Source organism: Lissotriton helveticus, chromosome 3_1 (genome assembly GCF_964261635.1).
Source record: "Lissotriton helveticus chromosome 3_1, aLisHel1.1, whole genome shotgun sequence".
Lineage (NCBI taxonomy): Eukaryota > Metazoa > Chordata > Amphibia > Caudata > Salamandridae > Lissotriton > Lissotriton helveticus.
This window is the reverse complement of record NC_136061.1, coordinates 1889535152-1889555683: the sequence shown is the minus strand read 5'-3', so window position 1 is coordinate 1889555683 and position 20532 is coordinate 1889535152. Positions and strand designations below refer to the sequence as shown.

Here is a 20532-nt window from a genome sequence, read left to right as displayed (position 1 = left end):
TGCAGCTGATGATACCTCATGAATAGCACCACAAAACTCAGCAAATTACAACATAGTTTACTCTACACCTTTATATTCATGGACATTAGGCTATGTCCAGCCCGATAACAACTTCAACTGCTCAGCATTAAGCACATTCACATTTCTAACACAACTAAAACATCATTGCATTGCACCAAACAATCCCAGCTAAATACTGTAAGCTTGACATACACTATTAGAACACATGACCCTATCAATATTCACTCCTCTTCTTTTACAACTCTTTTCTGAACAGCTGGAACTTTGCTGATCTGCCGAATCAAGACATGGTTCTTAAGGACTAGGGCTGGGTTTGGGCAAGTCTAGAATTTTTACAGGAGATAAATAACTCCCTTTTCTTCTGTAGATAACAATACAACAAACTACCATCTTTTTGGAGCACAGGGCCCTACAATATCATCTCTTAGTCAAGCCATTTTAAAGATTATTCCCCATTGGCCATATTGACCTTTGTTAGCTGGCATGAAGCATAGAAACGGAGAAAACATTAACAATACATTGTGACTTGTGAAGCCATTGTGGCCCCACAATAAGGACCAGGAATCTCTGAATGTAGTTTAAGAGTTTTATTTGGATTACTAATAATCCAGTATGTATGCAAACCCCAACATTTTCAATAAGTACATCAATACAAAATTAAGCTGAAATATCTCAGTAAGTTAATGCTCAATAGAATGAGCCACATAAACTGAGATATTCACCCCAATACAGAAACAAATTGAAGCACACAGCTGTTTGTAGTAATTGAGTTGAATTCAATTAAGTTGAGAAGTAGCTTTATTCTCTGACAGGTGCTGCGCAGCAGCTCAGCATACAACGTCTTACACAAGCTCGTTCCTTTTTGAAAACACATACTGAATACATTCTAAATAGAACAATAAAAAGAACACCAAGATAAGGATTCTAAAAAGACTAGAGCGAAACACTACATTATCCTCTCCTCTTCAATGACAGAAGAAAGAACAAAAACGAGAAAGTAAACAAAAACAAAAGAAAACATAATATGTCTAAAAAACACATTAGTGGTACCTAGGAAGAAGAATAAACATTGCAAGTCAAGGAAACATTAGCGGTACCTAGCAGGAACAGAACGGAGACGACTACTCCTTCGGAGTCCCATAAGGGGAGGAGAAGAAGGAGCAGACAAATTATTAGTACGCACAGAATCAGAAGGCAATGAGGTTCTGCCCCTGGAAGAAGCATCAGAAGCACAACCATCATTCTCGATACTATCATTAACTCTGACTATTCTGGCAGTGTTCCACCAGTTCTTCATATTCACTCTCACAGCATTACCACAAACCTTATCAATGACCAAAGGCTTGGAGAATTTGGCATTGCCTTTGGTGGTATGCACAGGCAACTTAACACGTATCTTGTCACCAACCACAAACTGTTTAGCAATGACCTTCTTTCTGGAATCAAAGTAAAGTTTTTGTTTGGACTTAGCATGAGAAACATTAGCTCTAACAACCTCATCTACATTCCCGAGGGAGTTTAATTTCACCCAACGTGACATCCACCCAGGACAAACCTTAGAACAAGGTTTCCTCCCACGTAACAACTCAAACGGAGACACCTTGGTAGAGGAATGGGGTGTGGTATGATAGAACCACAACATTGATCTAACCGCATTTGGTACATGACAACGTTGGGCAATAGCCCATTGAACACAATTATTCAGTACTCTGTTCATGCGCTCGACTAAACCATTCGTTTGAGGGTGATAAAGGGCACTCCTCAAATGATTGATCCCACTCTGGCTTAAGAAGGAGTTAAACTCTTAACTGATAAATTGAACTCCATTATCGCTCACAATTGTGGAAGGAAACTCCTCACGTAAAAAAAGATCTTTTAAAAAGTCAATTACATTCTTAGAATTGGGTTCCCCAACAAAACGAACTTCCGGCCATTTAGAATAATAATCAATGGCTACTATGGCAAATCTTGAAGAAGAGGGAAGTAAATAGAAATGCCAACCAAATCAATACCTATCTTTTCCCAAGGTCTGTCAGGAAGAACAATGGGTTGTAAAGGAGGAGAACGTACTTTCAAACACTTCTCAGCACTTGAACACACAACACACTCTTCGACCACAGTATCAATTTCCTGATCCATTTGAGGCCACCAGTAAAGTTCTCTGATCCTCCTCTTCGTTAAAGTCTTACCAAGATGACCTTCATGGGCACCCTTGACGATTCTGTTCCTGAGATCACCAGGCGGGATAAGTCTGTCACCACACAGAAGTAAACCTCCTTCAATAGAGAGTTCATTTGAAACCTTCACAAAACTTTGGAGAGAAACATGCATATTTTTCTCCCTGGGCCAACCCTCTTTCATACATCTTAGAACTTCGTTAAGGAGAACATCATTAGATAAGTGCTCCCTCCATTCAGCTTCACTAATGGAAAAATATCATCTAAACCAACAGAAGCAACGAAACATTCCTCCTCATCGTAATCCTCCTCACAAACACCTTCACAGTCAACTTCAATTGGATTCCTTGAAAAGTAATCAGCTCTTGTGTTTTTGCTGCCGGGGATATAAGTTACATCAAAGTCATACTGGAGTAGTTTGGTTGAAAGTCTAGCAATCCTTGGAGAATGCTCTTTCACCCTAACACCAGAAAGAATGGAGATAAGAGGACTGTGATCAGTCCTTAATCGGAAATGTTTTCCCCAGATGTATGGGTTAAACTTTCTTATTGCCCACCAGCAGGCCAGAAGTTCTTTCTCAATCACAGCAAAGTTGAACTCTGCACCACGAAGTACCCTAGAGGCATAACCCAAGGTATGTTCTACACCACCTACTTCCTGAGTAAGAACAGCCCCTAAACCTAAGCCACTGGCATCAACAGTAATGGTACACATGGCATTGGGATTGAAGGGCTTCAAAATCTTAGAGCTTACTAATTGTTCCTCAATCCAGGAAAAAACAGCCTCACAGCGAACATCCCATAGAAAGGGAACTTCTCTTTTTGAGCATATTGGTCAAAGGTTGTACCTTAGTAGCATAGTCTGGAATAAAACGGGCGTAAAACTCGCATAATCCAATAAAAGACTTCAATCCACTTTTATCTTTAGGTGGTAAACTGTCAACTATAGCTTTCACTAATCCAGGCCTAGGCTCCACACCATTCTCAGATAACACATGGCCAAGATACTCCACCTTCCGTGCCCTGAAAACACACTTTTCTTTTTTCAAAACCACACCAGCATTGCATAAAGCTTGCAGCACTTTTTCCAAAATCACATCATGTACATCACATGTGACTCCATGAATTAACACATCATCTTGAAAGACGACGACTCCGTCGATACCCTTCAAAATATTAGACATGATCCTCTGGAAGACTGCTGCTGCAGAGGCCAACCCAAAGGGCATGCGGCAGTACTGTAAAGAGCCCACATGGGATATAAAAGCAGTGAAGTGCCTAGAAGCAGGATCTAAAACAACTTGGTGGTATGCAGACGCCAAATCCAGTTTGCTAAACCACTTTGACCCATCAATAAGTGATAACATATCAGGGATTTTGGGAAGAGGAAAAGAATCTACCCAGATACTCTTATTCAAACTGCGTAAATCAACACAGACGCGAAGTTTGCCATTTTTCTTTTTGGCGACCACCAAGGGAGAAAGCCAAAGGGAGGATTCAATGGGTTCTATTATTCCTTTACTGCAAAGGTCAATACATTCCATTTCCAATTGTTCTCTCACACTAAATGGGACATTTCTTAACATATGTTTAACAGGGATAGAATTGTCTTTTACACAAATGGTGTGATTGAACCCCTTCACTTCTCCTAACTTATTGCAAAAAACTGTAGGAAAATCTTTTACTAGTTTGTTGACAAAAACATCATCTTGCATAACAGAGATGGGATCCTTTGCGCTGACAGTGTCATCAGTTTGGACAACAGAAATGGGGTCTGTAGTGCCAGCATGGAGAACCATCTTAAATAAACCTTGATGAAACCATCCAAGAATGTTCAATCCTTTGATGGAAACATACACTTTACCGAAAAATTTTCTTCCTCTAAACTCAAGGGAGTTTTCGAAATAGCCTTTAAGTTCGATCTTCCTTCCTTCATAATTGATAGGAGATCTGTCGGGGGAAAAAATTTACTGTCACCCCAAACTTCTTTAAAAAGTTCTTGAGTCAACATAGTTATCCTGGCTCCAGATTCTACTAATAAACAAACTATTTTATCACCTATACCAATGTCAGTGTAAGGGTCAACACATTCACTTTCTGAATCATCCACACTAACCCCAACAACAGCAACCATATCCCTCAAATCATCTTGAATGCTAGAGGTGTCATCTTGGTTATAGTCAGAAACATAAGCAATAGAAGCAGAATTATTTGAATTGCTCCACTGTTTGTTAGACTGTATTTGAGAAACATTTCGTTTTGTACTTTGACAAACTTTTGCAAAATGACCTAACCTCCCACACCGTCTGCAGGTGACATTTCTAGCTGGGCACGGACGTCCAGACTTGAAATGTGGAAATTTCCCACATTTAAAACAAATATTACTCTGTTTAAAAAACTTGTTATCCGTATGACCACTTGAATTTGTTTTAGTCTCTTGCATTTTCACAACACTTACAGTTTCACCTCTAGGAATAGGAGTAGATAATTTACCATCAAGTTCCTTAACAGATAATTTTGAAAATTTAATACTTTTAGCTACACGTACAGTTTCTTCAAGTGAGGGATTGCCTAAAGCAAGTAACTTCTGTTGAATTCCTTTGTCAACACATTTACAAATGTATTGATCTCTGATCATCTGATCTCTAAAATTCTCGAATTCACATTCTGCGCTAAGTATCCTTAGCACAGAAATGAAATCTTCTACTTTTTCTCCTTGTTTCTGTTCACGTTTATAAATTTTGTGTCTGATAACAACCAAACTAGGTTTGATATCAAAACGTAATTCTAATAACTTGACTGTTTCTGTATAATCGTCCAAATCCTCCTCTTCAGGAGGACGTACTAAAGGAGGTAAGTGTTTGAAAATTGAACCACCTTCGAACCCAAGACTAATTAGTAAAATATACTTTTTCCTTTCTGCTCTGTACCTGGAAGCACCTATAGCTCCTATATATGTGGTAAAAGCATCAAACCACTTTTTCCAGACTATAGGTGGTTCGCCTGGTAGATCAAGGAAAGGAGGTGGAGGAGAAACAGCCTGTAAACTCATTTTTTTTTTTTAAACGGTTATGGACGTTATGGATAACTAAAAGTACCATAAAGTAATAATTCAGAAATATATATTCACTATCGCAACATTTGATAATACTGTGTTAGGCAATATAAACTTTTGACTTTATAAACAACAACAGAAATTGATTTTAACACAGACTAATAGACGTATCTGTGGAGGCAAGTTAAAAGTTTCATTGAAGAGGAACAGCTGCAGGGTGTGCGTGTCACCGTTTTAAAGTTGCAGTGAAAAAGAACAGTCATGAGGTATGCGTGTCACCGTGAATAAACAAACATTTTGAAACACGCTAATAATGAAGAATATTGGTACCGTTTCTTTCAATGCGGCAACGTGGTCTAGTTTTGTGATATCTTCGAGGAAATTGTTTATTTCTTTGTGACGCGCAGCCGACACTGTGTCTCCTTACAAAGCGAAGAAAACGCTGTCTTTTGATTCAAGTCGAAAGGCATCTAAAATGGCTTGCTCCGTAACGTTGCGGTTCAAGAGAAGGTTTGCGTTCCTATGTTGTTAAAATGGAGTTTACGTGAGAAAATGGCGATGCGTTTCACTGGCTAACATTGCGTTCAACTTCGAGTGAACGTTTGACGTTGAACGTACAAACAAGGCCTCCTTGCTTTAGTTTGTATGCTAATTTTGTACGTTATGCGTACGTCACACCAACCGGTACTGTGACTGCGAAGAATAGCCGCTGCCGATAGGTTTCAGTAAGAATAAAAAAAACAGTACCTTACAACCTTGACATTTCCGTAGATACGTTAATCCTCGTACGTTATGTTGAACACTCGGATGGTTTTGATCACGATGTGTCTAAAGTGTAGGTTTCTGTTGTGTAGTTTCCTCTTGAACAGCTTAGTTCTTGCGTGGGTTGCACACACCTGTCGTTAAATCGTCGCCACGTATTTTTGTAGTAATTGAGTCGAATTCAATTAAGTTGAGAAGTAGCCTTATTCTCTGACAGGTGCTACGCGGCAGCTCAGCATACAACGTCTTACAAAAGCTCGTTCCTTTTTGAAAACACATAATGAATACATTCTAAATAGAACAATAAAAAGAACACCAAGATAAGGATTCTAAAAAGACTAGAGCGAAACACTACACTGTTCCATAAAGAAACTTCCCGTATCTCTTCTAAACATAAGTTAGCATGGGTCATCAGTCAAGGGTCTATAATTCAGGAGCCTAGAAGAAGGTGTCAGCATGATCAGACTTCAGTAGAAGACTTGGAAAAAGGAATTAAGTGTTTAGCATAAAGCTTCACACTTAAAAGAATAGGGCAAGTAGAGAGGTATGTAAATCTTGAAGTCTAAAGGAAATCTTTGGTTACTCTACCTGTATGAAAATCAAATTAAAAGTAACAGGAGACTCAAAAATTCCTTAGCTCCTTTCTCACTACTAGGGACCAATCACAATTACTTGAGTGTACCTGCAACAAAGCTCCAATTTCCCAATGCACCAAGTGTGGTTCTCAACCTTGAACACCTTGCCATCCTGGTACATGATGATCAAAAAGCCTCTTTCGACAATTATTTCTCCATATTCACTGCCAAGTTCTCTGCTCTATCAGTTGTCCAATACAGACATTAAAGGGCCCATTAGGAGTCCGCCCGCCATCCAGACATAACACGGGACCGCCCACCATAAGGGTGGCGGTCCCGTGGGGGCCATTAGGATGCGCCCGCCACACTGGTGGGCGCATTCCGCATTTTTAACATTGCGGCGGCCGGTGCTGAAATGTGATGAATGTTGTGTACTTCAATGCATAACGTGACAGGCACCGTGCGGTGCCTGTCACTTTGTTCATTGAAGTGCAATGCTAAAAGTGCACGTCGTGCACTTCAATGCACCGTGCGGTGCCTGTCACGTTGTACATTAAAGTGCAGGGGGTACCATAGGTACCCCCATGTGCGCCCCACACATCCCAGAATCCCTGGGGGCCCGCAACGGGTCCCCACAGGAGACTCCCGCAGGAGATTCCCGCATGCCTTGCCGCCACGGAAAAGCATGTTCCCACCCACATCCTAATATGGATGGCGGTGTCTAACAGACATCGCCATCATATACAACTCTATTCCGCCCGGTCGACATGTCAACCAGGCGGCAAAGCGGCGGACAGTCTTTCCGTTTGCCGCGGTCCCCCCTGCCATAGTAATATAGCGGGGGAAATGGGTGGCGGGCGGGGAAGGATGTCAGGCAGATCGTCACTGCCCGCATGGCGGTGGCGGTCCGCCCAACATCCTAATGGGGCCCTAAGACTTTCTCTAACTAAGGAAAGAATAAACCTGAAAGAATAACATGTTGGAAAAGCAAAATGCATGTCAACTGAGGCCTTTAGTCAGGCTAACTTTAGCTAAGCACTTAGGGGCTCATTCGGATGGAGGATTTTCCGCATCCTCCGGGCCGGCGGAAGCCACCGCCGGCCCGGAGAATGCGGAAAATCCTCTGCGGATCCACCAAAGACCCACCGCCACATTATGATGGCTGGTGGGTCCTGGTTTCAGTCCGCCGCTTTTCCGCCGCGGTTGACTTACAACCGCGGCGGAAAAGCTGTAACATGGCTGGCGGTATCTATCAGACACTGCCAGCCATATTAGGATAGTGTAAAAGAGATGCTTTTCCACGGCGGCTTTTCCGCCGTGGAAAAGCATATGGACTTTGACTTCGGGGGCCCGTTGCGGGCCCCCTGGGTGAAGGGGGGGTGAGGGGTGCACAGGCGGTGCCTGACGCTTTCTGCATACAAATGCAATGTATGCATTTTTAACATAGCGGCGGGTGCAGCTTGAAGCTGCACCCGCCGCAATGTTAAAGATAGAGGATGTGACCGCCACCCTGGCGGTCACATCCCAATCTTCACGGAGGGAACGCCGCTGCCCATGTGGACGTTCCCTCCTACTCCGGGATCCTAATGAGCCCCTTAATGTGTACTTTGAATACATGGTTATCCATGCACACGTCTAACTTGAAAAATAAATGTAAAATGTGAGTAGAAGAGTAGAAGAGGAAGGGCCCAATTCACAAAAGTAAACTGAGATAAAAGACTAACTTTACGGCTTTCGGTATTAACAAATAACATTTACAAGTAGTTAAATGCCCTTTTGTGAATAGCAAAAGACGTAAAGTTAGACTTGCATCTTGTTTAACCTTTGTGAATTAGACCGTAAATGTTTACATAGGAAAATATACCTTGACATATAAGTGTAAAGCTTGAATAAATAATACATGCTTTCGTGTTTAAACTGAACATTAGGGCACACCTGTATAAATCTCTAAAATCTACAATGAATATATTTCATTAATACATTTTAATGCTTCAAACATGATAATGAAGTTAAGGCGGACAGTGAATATACTGTCAAATGCGCAAATATAATTGCATTTCTGTGACATGTAACGGTAGAGTCTGAATTCCGCTGCTCCAGTAACTTGTTCATTTTTGTTTAGGTTTCTGTGATGTTTCCCCAGCAAAGCGCATGGCAATGTACAGTATAATCCAACGTCTGCAATATTGTGCCTTAACCACACTTTGGATGTTAAAAATGGACCGATTTTTAGCTGATGCAAATTGGAATATGGTTGAAATCTCAGCTTTTATTGCTGATCCATATTATACTTCTGAATCCAATGTGAGTATTTTGCATATCTAAAAGTCTACTGTGAAAATGTGCTATACTTTCAATGTGAGAAAATGCTACACTTTTGCATGAATTTATCAAGCTACCTTCATAGCCCCAATAAAACGAATGGTACATAGTTTCACAGTTGTAGTGGTATGTTCTCTCTCAGGGAACCTCCATTGCTAATCCTAAGCACTGAACAGTCCCTCCCACTTGCGAAGAACCTGTAGTACTTCTTTACAATATATCTTCTTAAGTGTAGATGCTCGCTATTCTACAGTAAGACCTAGAGAGACACTTAAGGCAGTAATGTTTTGCAATCTATAAGAAGGATAAATTGGCCTACTGCTTCAGATTGCATTTGAAAAAGTTTAAATTAACTTGAGTTGCGTTATTTGACTACGTACATCCCTTTAACAAACTCTTTTTTAAAAGGAAAAAAATAAAAAAAGAAGGTGGCAATGTAGCCCTGTAGGCTGCAACTGTGCAGATTTGCAAAGAGAGTCTGCATCTTTAAGGGCTCACAGTTTATCATTATCCCATCATGCCCAGCAGGTAGCAGTTGCCTCCGTTCTTTTTTCCATCTTGGAACACTGAGCTCAGCTGTTTTGCCTTCTTTTCCCTCAAAAAACCCACTCTAGATTTTTTGACAAATACTTTACTCGACGGATTTCATCTGTCAAAGTGTTTTTCTATCATTTACAGGCAGACTTTTTTTCCTTAGTCAAATAAAATGCCATCCTTAGTTGACAAGTGTCCTGCCTGTGGAAGAAAAATGGCCAAGTCAGACCCATATGTCATGTTCCTGACAGATGTACACACTGCAGGAACTTTTCCAGATGTACCCTGAGAGACAGGGAGAAAAATTCACCACCATGGAACAGAGAAGCAGCGCAGGCAGCAACAAGCGCAGTTAAAAGGTGGGATGTCACAGGAGCGAGTAGAGGGTAAGTACTCTACCAGGGCTCGTCCACCTTACTCTGGGGACTCTAGGTGAGGAAGATCCAAAAAGAGAGACCACCATCAAATACAACATTGTTCCAGGTGTAGGAAAGTGCCCCTTTTTGCGTGGTCACCAACCACGTTTTGCCTGACACATAATGCACTTTCACCTGGTGTCCCCTGGGTCTCTGCCACTCAGGCTCTGAAGGCTTGTGTTCCTTCGCAAAGTCGTACCTTTGTACCCCCAATTGGCACCTCTATGGCCACAGGTAAACCCCTTGTAAAAGGTACCATTGGTACCAAGGGCACTGAGACTAGAAAAGGCCTCTAAGGGCTGCAGCACCTATTGAACCATCCTTGGGGCCCTGCACAAACACACGTCCATTGCAGTTTATGTGTTTTGATGCAGAGAAAAGTGAAGTCTACTTGGCACACTTCCCTGTGTACCAAGCCTGCAACCCCCTGCCTGGATCCTAGGTGAGTCACCTCTCTAGCAGGGTTCACTAGCCCCAGGTGAGGGTACAGTTGCATGAGCTCTGTACCTCTACTGCGTCTAAGTCCATTCATAGACATTGTAAGTGCAGTAAAGCCATAAAGAGTATTTGATCTGGGAGTTGGTCTCTACGAACTCCACGGCTCCATAATGGCTGTACTGAACTCTGGAATGTGTGGTAGCAAATCTCTCAGCACATTAAACCCACATTGATGCCAGTGTGGGATTTAATGTAAAATGCACACAGAGGGCATCTTAGAGATGCCGCCTGAAAAATGACCAGCCATGGTGTGGAAATGACTGCTTGCCATTTGCCACCACCAGACAGGCTTCTGGACACCTGGGTAGAGAGTCTCTGGTCTCTGTGTTCAGAAACAAAGCCTATCCTGAGCAGAGGTGTCATGCCTCCTCCCCCAGGATGGGCTGTGTCCACAAAGGGGAAGCTTCATAGGCCTGCCACCTTTGTAAGGCGGTCAAATTAGGATCAACCGCCAAAAAAGACTGACCGCGGCGGTAGCGGGACAACAATAACCACCCCCGACGTGGACGGTGACGTCCAAAAACCGACCGTCGGAAATGCAGCGGAAAAGCTACACCCTGCTGCAAGCAAAGCGGAGACACCGCACAGGGAATTAGGATATCCCCGATGGTCCCACGGTACGATCCGCTGTTTCCGACTGCTGCGGTCCCACACAGGAGTGAATGAGAGACAGCAGAAGAGCTGCAGCATAGCCGCTGCAGCGGACGGTACATGAAAAACATGGAGGACGATGCCAAAACACTGTAACGATGCCAAACTTACCACAAATCAAAGTAGCCATGTCCTCCAAATGCACAAAACACATACCAATGATAAAACAAATGCCCCCAAAAAATACAATTCCCATGACAACACTCACAACACACCTGACAGCAAAATCCCATTTGGACACACCTCACAGCTGAGTATAAAACCAGCTCCTTTACTGACCACAATCCTTTGCAACATTCCAGAAGAGAAGGGCATAAACCACATCTGACAGGAGAGGAAAAACAACAAACACACACACCCAACATCACCACTATCACCATCACTACCACCATCACACCTGCACCAGCAATTCCCCAGCACACAACACACCTCGCACATCAACAACACACCCACCACGCACACACCTGCACCCACAAACACTTCAAACACCCCGCACCATGGCAGCACATAAAATGCCCAAATTCACAGAGAGTGAGTTGACAGTCATGGTCAATGAGATAGTGAGAGTGGAGCCACAACTGTTTAGTAGCCTGGTCCAGCAGACCCCATTAGCCACAAGGACACAAATGTGGGAAAGGATTGTTTAAAGGGTCAATGCAATAGGGACCACCCCGCGATCAAAGAAGGAGATAATGAAGCGGTGGCCTGATCTCAAGAGGGTTGTCAAAGAGAGGAGAAGCAAGAACCAGGAGTCTCACAGGAGTATCTGGGGGGGTGGAGGCTGGTAAGTACAAACAAATGTTAACCAATACACTGATATGTATTTTCTTGCACAACCCAAACACCATTGCATTGTTCAGCTTCACCTAACAGGTAGGTAGCCATCTTCCCTGTACTGGCTGGTTGGGGGTGGGAGGGCTGTAACACGACTCCCACCATGCCCCCTGTCCCACACCCCAGCAGGATAGAGGCCTCCCCCACCCAGAAGCATGTGTCAGCCATTGAACTGTTCTCACTCACCTAACAGGTAGGATAGCCATCTTCCCTGTACTGGCTGTCTGGGGGTGGGAGGGCTGTACCACAACTCCCACCATCCCCCCTGTCCCACACCTGAGCAGGATAGAGGCCTCCCCCACCCAGAAGCATGTGTCAGCCATTGCACTGTTCACCCTCACCTGACAGGTAGGTAGCCATTTTCCCTGTACTGGCTGTTTGGGGGTGGGAGGGCTGTACCATGACTCACACCATGTCCCCTGTCCCACGCCCCAGCAGGATAGAGGCCTCCCCCACCCAGAAGCATGTGTCAGCCATTGCAATGTTCACCCTCACCTAACAGGTAGGTAGCCATCTTCCCTGCACTGGCTGTTTGAGGGTGGGAGGCCTGCACTACCAATCCCACCATGCCCCCTGTCCCACACCTGAGCCGGATAGAGGCCTCCCCCATCCAGAAGCATGTGTCAGCCATTGCACTGTTTTTTTAATTATTATTTTATTTATTAGCATTTCAACAGGTTACATTCAAAGAACATAGAATTGGCGTTTGTAGAGCAACAATATCACAATCACTTTTGACATGTACACATTATCCAATGGCAACGACATTACCCTCAATCCGAACAGCGATGCAATCATGTACACCATACAATGCCTCATCGAAGGCTACAATGGTATTATCAGTGCCTCCCATACCCGTTCCATCGTCAGCCGCTAAATTCCAGGTCAGGGTCATGAACCCGAGACTCTACGTCTGCGTGTATTGGTGCATCCTCTCGTGTGCTTCCCGGCTGTAAGTCTGAGTGTGTGTTGCTCGCCTCACTATCGCACTATGTAGGCCTCTTCTCCAGGTACAGAGCCCAGTAGTTCTTCAGTCGGTTACGGGGAGGGAGCAGTTCACTGTACAATCCTGGCTGTGTGCAGCAATATAACATGTCATGAGACCACCTGGCTAGCGTCGGGGACAGTCCCCGCATCCAGGTGAGCGCAACACACCATTTAGCTACCAGGAAGGCCATATCCACAAGCCGATGCAGAGCCGGAACAATATCCTTAGAATATCCCAGTAGTGCTGGTAGTGGGGAAGGGGTCAGTGTTAAATCTGTAACCTTATTCACCTCGTCATAAACCACCCGCCAAAAGTCAGCAACTTTCAGGCATAGCCAGGCCAAATGAAGAAAATCTGCAGTCTGCGCTCTGCATCGCTCGCAGCCAGGACTCTCTTGCAAGCCGTATCCGAACAAGCGCTCAGGGGTGTAATAGACCCTATTAAGGAACTTAAAGTGCAATAGTTGATGGTGGCCATTAAGTGAGACTCTCTTGACATTAGCGCAGCAATACCTCCATTTGTCCTCAGGGAAGTCAGTTTCCAAGTCCATCTGCAATGCCAAACGTGGTTTGGCATAATGCACTGTCCTTTCCGCTAGCGTGATACTATAAACGTGCGATATTATGTGGGCCGGTGTTTTATCAGAGACTATAAAGAAATACGTCAAAACTGCTTGGGGTGCTGTCATATCCTCTCTCAGCAATTCAAAGCATGTCGCACTCTATGGAATTGAAAGCGTGGAAGGAGCAGGGTGTCCGAATCGCCTCCCGTGTCTAAGTCTTCCCTTGTGCAGGCCGTACCGTTAATGAAGAGGTCTCCCATGGTGATTAGGTTCAATTTAGCAAGAGCGGATAAGACACACTTGTCCCTACAGGGGCTAAGCCACGAGCACCAAGCCAGTTTCGCTCCCGGGGCTTATAGTAGCGAGCATGCTTGGGCATCCATAAGGTGATACCAGGCATGTGTCAAATTATTTAACGAGTCTAAGATGCCCGTTCGCCGATCTCTAGGGCGGACCATCAACGCAGGCAATGAAGTCGGAGCTGCCACAATTCCTTCAATCCTCAGATGTGGCGCATCAGCTGGTCCATGCACCCAGCCATACGCATGTGCGCCCTGGGCAGCACGATAGTAGAATTCAAAGTCTGGAGCATGTAGGCCGCCTTTCTCATACGGACGTATAAGGATGTCCCATGCTACCCTGGGTTGCTTACCAGCCCAAACTAGTCGCAGCACCAGGGTGTGATGATGTCAGAAGAATGCGCATGATAAGACCATAGGGATGTTGCTAAAAAGAAATAAGAAGCGGGGAAGGACTATCATTTTCAGCAATGATATGCATCCCAGTAGTGAAAGGGGGAGGCCCATCCACTTATTCACATCATCCTCCAGTTTCGAGATTGCCATCCCGTAATTCTCCCGAAGGACCACCTCCGAGTTCGTGTGCAGCCGGATACCCAGGTAGCGTACCGAATCAGTAGTCCACTGTATGGGATAATCCGAATCGACCCTCCCAGTGGCAGGGGTGAGCGGGAACATTACAGTTTTATCCCAGTTCATGTGAATCCCGGAAAGCGAGCTGAATAGCACCACATCTCTCAGCACCCTCGAGAGGTTGTCCTCTGGTTGCCGAATATAGAGCAGAGTATCGTCCGCATACGTGGACACTATCAGGTTGTATCCGGGAAATCTAATACCACGATGACTGTGGTATTCGCGTAGAGCGCATGCTAGTGGCTCCACGGCTAGGCCATATAAGAGGGGGGAGAGGGAGCAGCCCTGTCTGGTTCCACGTCCCACAGGGAAAGGCTCAGTCATGAGCGATCCTACGCGGACTCTCGCCATTGGGGAGGCATAGAGCGTATTCAACAGTTGAATGAAAAGGTCCCCTACTCCCATACGGTGCAGCACCAAGCGAAGAAAAGGCCACTCGACTGAATCAAAGGCCTTTTCCATATCAAGGAAGACTGCCACTGCAGGTACCTCCTGACGCGTGTGTTGGAACGCCGCAAACACTGTGCGTCAGTTATATGTCAAATTACGGTTGGGGACAAAGCCTGCCTGTTCGGGAGCCACAAGTGTAGGAATCAGTGGGCTGACGCGGTTAGCAATGATCTTTGCGAATAATTGGTGAGCCAGGGAAGCTGAATATGTGTTAAATAATCAAGGATACGCTCCTCCGAGATCAGACCTCTAGAGGCGTAGAGTTCGGCGTAATATTCCCAAAAGCGGGCCGCCACCTGCGCATCAGACAGTTCCTCTCCAGTCTGCGGGATCTCAACACGGGCGACATCACGCAATGCCTTCGCTGCTTAGCAATTCTCGCTAAAATCGCTCCCGGATGCTCACCCTCTCCATATGATCTGGCTATGGCATATTTCTCTAGGTGCTTCACCTCGGAGTCTGCCTCCTCATGATATTCCCGGATAGTTTGCACAAGCTACTGTGTTAGCTCTGCGCTGGGGTCTCGAAGGCGTCACGTTTCAATATCCTTCAGCCTACTTTCCAGACGGGACAAACGATCCCGAATGGATTTAAGGACTCCTGCATGTTTAGAGATAGCAACCTCACGCAGGTAAGCCTTAAAGGCCTCCCAAACAGTCAGGAAAGAGTCCACCGTGCCCTCATTTTTGTCAAAGAACTCCTCAAAGGCTGTCGCCAATTCCTCAAGGAAGGCGTTAGCCAACAGTGCGTACGGCAGGAGATGCCAGGAAAATGGGGGAGGGCGGCGCGTCGGAGCTCGAAGGGTAACTAGCACCGGAGAATGATCCGAGTAGGTGCGAGGCAGCGGTACGCATGCCTGTACCATAGAGAGGAGAGGCGAGGAGAGGAGCCAGTAATCGATACGGGTGTGGATATCGTGTTATGTGGAGTAGTGTGTATATATCCCCCCTGCTCTGGGTGTCTGGTTCTCCAAACGTCTTGCAATCCCAGTCTGATCATCTCAGCCTCAAGAACACTGCCAGAAGCCGAAGGGCGCCTATCTGGGCCATCCGACCGATCAAACGCTGGTTGTCGGATCATGTTAAGATCACGGCCCCACATGACATGTCCCTCCCCATGATCTCTTATCTTACTCGCTAGTGCCAAGTAGAAGGAGGCGCAGTAAAATTAGGGCCGTAAGAGTTAACCACATGAAAGTTAATGCCTTTACCAGCACATTTCGTGATAACATATCGACCTTCAGTGTCCCTGGTCACAGGGGTCAATGTCAGGGAAGACTTAGGGTTCACCCAGGTCAGTACTCCCCTGGCGTTGGAGGTGAATCCGGCGGCATGGATGTGATTATGGAGCCCCTTGTAGTTTAGTGTCGGGCACTCCGGTCATAGGTGTGTCTCCTGGAGTAGTGCTATATCTATCGCATGTGTCGAGAAGTACTGAAGCACTCGTCTAACCTTTCTATGGTCATTTAACCCCCTAACGTTCCACGTTAGAAGTGTAATAGTGTCATTGTCGTGCGGGTGTTGCGTCATAGCAGGGGATGAGGTAAGTATGTGCTAACAAGTGTAATCTTACGTGCCAATGTACAAGGCGCACGTCTTTCCATGTTCTTGCCAATAAAGCTCAATTTCAAACATACAACAATAGAATATTCTCCCATTTCCGTAAACAGCAGTGACAGAAATACATGTAATTCTGCCCAGCCCCCCACCCACGCTTGCCAAACCCCAACACGGCCGTGCCCCAGCTCTCCGCCCCCTATCCCTTGCTGCCCCTCCCAAATTAGCTCCATACCCTCCCACAGCCCCCCACCCCTCTCCCTGCATCCCCAATACCAAAACCAAATGCAATTAACCAATCAGAACAGAAAATAAATAAGCTCTCAACGGTGAGAGCTTGGCGGGGGGAGTGTTCCACACACAGGGGCGTAGGTAGCCTGCTCACAGTTAGTCTGTAGCAATGTCCGTTCAATAAACCGACCGCACTGCACGACCCCCGCCCAGAAAAAATTAGCATCAAGTGGCAGTCAGTGCCCTCCTAAATGTTAAGTATTCTCCTGGTAACAAACAGTTCTCTTCCAGGGGATCCTCATCAATAGTCATTAGCATTAGAATATTCCCGCCCATGCGCAGGACCCCGGAAAAAATGTATTATATGTGCCCCACATATATATACTCATATATATATATATATATATATATATATATATATTCCTCCAATACCGCCCTGGTTAAGTACGGGTCCGACACATGCTGGGGTTGCTCAACATTAATTTGGCGGATGGCATCGTTGCCAGGTAACCCCGTCAGCAGACCATCTGCTCCCTCTCCCCGATACCTTTACCAACAGTCCAGGTCGGGGGGCGCCACGTTGTGCAGTCCGTGCACCAAATCCAAGAAAGTTGCCGCATACGTGGAGCTCTTGAACGAGGGGCGTGTCGGAAATGCCTAGCCGGCCTCTGCTTCCATACTCCTCCAATCCCACCCTGGTTAAGAACGGGTCTGACACATGCTGGGGTTGCTCAACATTAATTTAATGCCACCAAGATACAGCATAAATAGCGCGATGTGCACACAGTTCTCTGTCCCTGGCAGACGCGTTTCGGCGGTTGCCTTTCTCAGTGCCGGGTGTCTGGTGTGTGCTTCAAAATGATAGTCTTTTGCGGGGCTTTTTCATAAGTCCTGCCGAGGACTCCCATTGGCTGAATGTTGTAGCGATCGAAAGCGGACAGGGAAAGTTCCATCTTTCAAGTGTTTTTGCCGCTTTCTTACTCTGAAGTCCCCAGATGCTTTGACCAGATCCCGCTACCTGGAACATGCCCTTGGAGTCCAAAGCAAGGTACAGTGACCCACCCTGGCATACAATAATGTTCTCCAATAAGGCGCTCCTATAACTTAGCAGGATCTGCTTGGCGGATTGCATCGTTGCCAGGCAACCCCGTCAGCAGACCATCTGCTCCCTCTCCCCGATACCTTTACCAACAGTCCAGGTCGGGGGGGCGCCACGTTGTGCAGTCCATGCACCAAATCCAAGAAAGTTGCCGGCATACGTGGAGCTCCTGAACGAGGGGCGTGTCGGAAATGCCTAGCCGGCCTCTGCTTCCATACTCCTCCAATCCCGCCCTGGTTAAGAACGGGTCCGACACATGCTGGGGTTGCTCAACATTAATTTAATGCCACCAAGATACAGCATAAATAGCGTCGAAAAGAAGATCAGGTTCGTCACCGGCGTCGAGGATGGCAGCTCCGGCGGCGAAATCCCCTCCGCCATCGTCAACCAGGCGCCGATCGGCGTCGAGGGAGGTCATGCCTCTGCCGTCGTCAACAGGGCGGCGATCGGCGTCGAGGCCAGTGACTCCTCCGCCGTCGTCAACCGGGCGGCGATCGGCGTCGAGGACCAAGACCCCTCCGCCATCGTCAACCAGGCGACGATCGGTGTCGAGGACCAAGACCCCTCCGCCGTCATCAACTCGGCGATGATCGGCGTCGAGGGGCGGCATACCTGCGCAGTCGTCATCTCGACGACGATCGGTGTAGAGAAGTGTAACTCCTCCGCCGTCGACAACGAGACATCGATCGGCGTCGAGGAGGCGATCTGCGTCGAGGTCTTGTCGACGTTCGACGTCCAGGACGTCCAGGGTTCCTCCGCCGTCGTCAGGTAGACATTCGACGTCGAGGTAGAAAGCTCCGTCGTCGGCAAGTCATCGCCGTTCGACGTCGAGAGACCATCGTTCTTCGCATCACTCGTCGTCAAGACATCCAAAGTCGAAAGTGATGGCTCCGTCGACGCCCCAGAGGCGGTCGACGTCGAGGGGAAGAGTTCCATCGTCGATGCATGGCGATTCGGCGAGGAAGCGTCATTCTTCACAGTCGAGAACTGGATCGACGTCGAGACACTCTGCGATTCTGGTTACGGAATCAGCTTTGCATCACTCATCTTCCCAGTCTTCTGGTTCTTCAAGATCATATGCAACCAGAATTCCTGTCCATAAATCTCCCCCACGTCGGTCAGAGGTTTCTGCTCCTAGGGTGAGGCTGTCCCCTAGATGGAATGCGCCACTGCAAAATTGGCAGGACTCAGGGGCTACGGAACGCCTTCGGCAGTATGTCAGCCTAGAACATAGATCTCCGCTGCAAAGGCTGGTTGCTGAAGTAGACAGAGTCAGTCCTCCCAGACCACAGGCAGCGCGTACACCTGAAAGGAGACCAGATAGATCTCGTTCTCCAAGAAGAGAGGAACGTCCAAAAAGATCTCGGTCTCCAAGAAGAAGATCTCGTTCTCCAAGGAGAGAGGAACGTCCCACAAGGTCTCGTTCTCCAAGAAAGGAAGAACGTTCCAGAAGATCGGGCGAGAGGCGACATAGTTCCCATCGCAGGAGTAGAAGAACTCCTTCCACCTCTTCTACCTCCTCTACCCGATCTTCCACTAGAGATTACTCCCCTACTCTCACCAACAGTCCTATCTCCAGAGTCTCTCCAGTGGACGACATCAATACTTATCTAGATGTCCTACAGAGAGGGGCTAAGAAATTAAATATTGAGATGGCTGTCCCACAAGTGACGTGCACAGTAATTTTTGAGACATTGCACCAAAAATCTTTTTCCCGTCCATTACTTCCTTTAGTCCAGGAATCATGGATCCAGTCAAGAACATTTTCCTCACCCCTGCAACCATCAGAGCAGTGGCGGCTCCTATACAAAAGAAATACAGGCCGGCGGACTCAGACCCACAGACCCAGTCTTTGTCAAATCTGATCCACCAGCAGATTCAGTTATTGTGGCAGCGGCTCGAAAGACCCATGCAGTCGCTCCGTCATCTTCTTTCGAGGAGGCAAATCCAACAGGGATAGAGGAGGTCATCAGCAGTCCTCTTCCACAACGAGAGGAGGGAAAGCTTGAGCAGTGGCTTCCTCTGGCGCCGTTACCCACTCCAGTGGGAGGAAGTGCTTCACAACATCTGTCAGAGTGGGTCAGAATCACAAAAGATCGCTGGGTGCTGAATATACTGAGCAATGGATATGCACTACGTTTCCGTGCGATCCCAAAGTCCATACCTCTGAAGAAGTCTCGCCCTTACCAGATAAATCTTCTCCAAAGAGAGGTCAAGTCTCTTCTTCAGAAAAGAGCCATCGAGGTGCCTCCCTCTCAAAGGGGAAAAGGAGTCTACTCCAGATACTTTCTTGTCCCCAAAAAAGATCAGGAGGACAAGTTCAGACCCATTTTGGACCTTCGCCTTCTGAACAAGGTGGTGGTCAAAGAAAAGTTCCGCATGTTGGCTCTTCACCAAATATGTCCACATCTTCAATTAGGGGATTGGATGTGTTTGGTGGATTTGCAAGATGCATACTTTCATATTCCAGTCGCCCTTCGCCCTTCGCCTTTTGAAGTACTTGAGATTCGTGGTAGGAAGCAAGCACTACCAGTACAAATTGCTGCCCTTCGGACTCAAGTCAGAACCACGAGTCTTCACCAAATGCATGGCAGTGGTTGCGGCTTATCTACACAAGAAGGGGCTTTTCGTCTGCCCATACCTGGACGACTGGCTCCTAAAAGGCCCATCTCCTCGACAGGTACTCAGCGACTTCAAACTGTGCCTACAACAGTTACACAAGCTAGGCCTCCATGTGAACATGGAGAAGTCTGTCCAACAACCAACCCAGAGCATCCACTACCTGTGGGCAGTTCCGGACACAAGTCGGGGAAAAGCGTTTCCTTCGGAGGAGAGACTATCATCTATGAAGCAGAAGTGCAGGACTCTCC

General features: G+C 46.5%; 1 protein-coding gene across 2 annotated transcripts in view; it reads left to right on the top strand.

Moving 5' to 3' along the window:
* The window catches only part of LOC144823936 (sperm-specific sodium:proton exchanger-like), an 8804346-nt gene that overhangs the window by 3761019 nt on the left and 5022795 nt on the right, over window positions 1-20532 (top strand). For both annotated transcript variants that reach the window (XM_078682870.1, XM_078682871.1), the window contains one exon: window positions 8712-8893. In XM_078682870.1, coding sequence (XP_078538996.1) covers window positions 8712-8893 — 182 coding nt within the window. The remainder of the gene's footprint in view (window positions 1-8711; window positions 8894-20532) is intronic.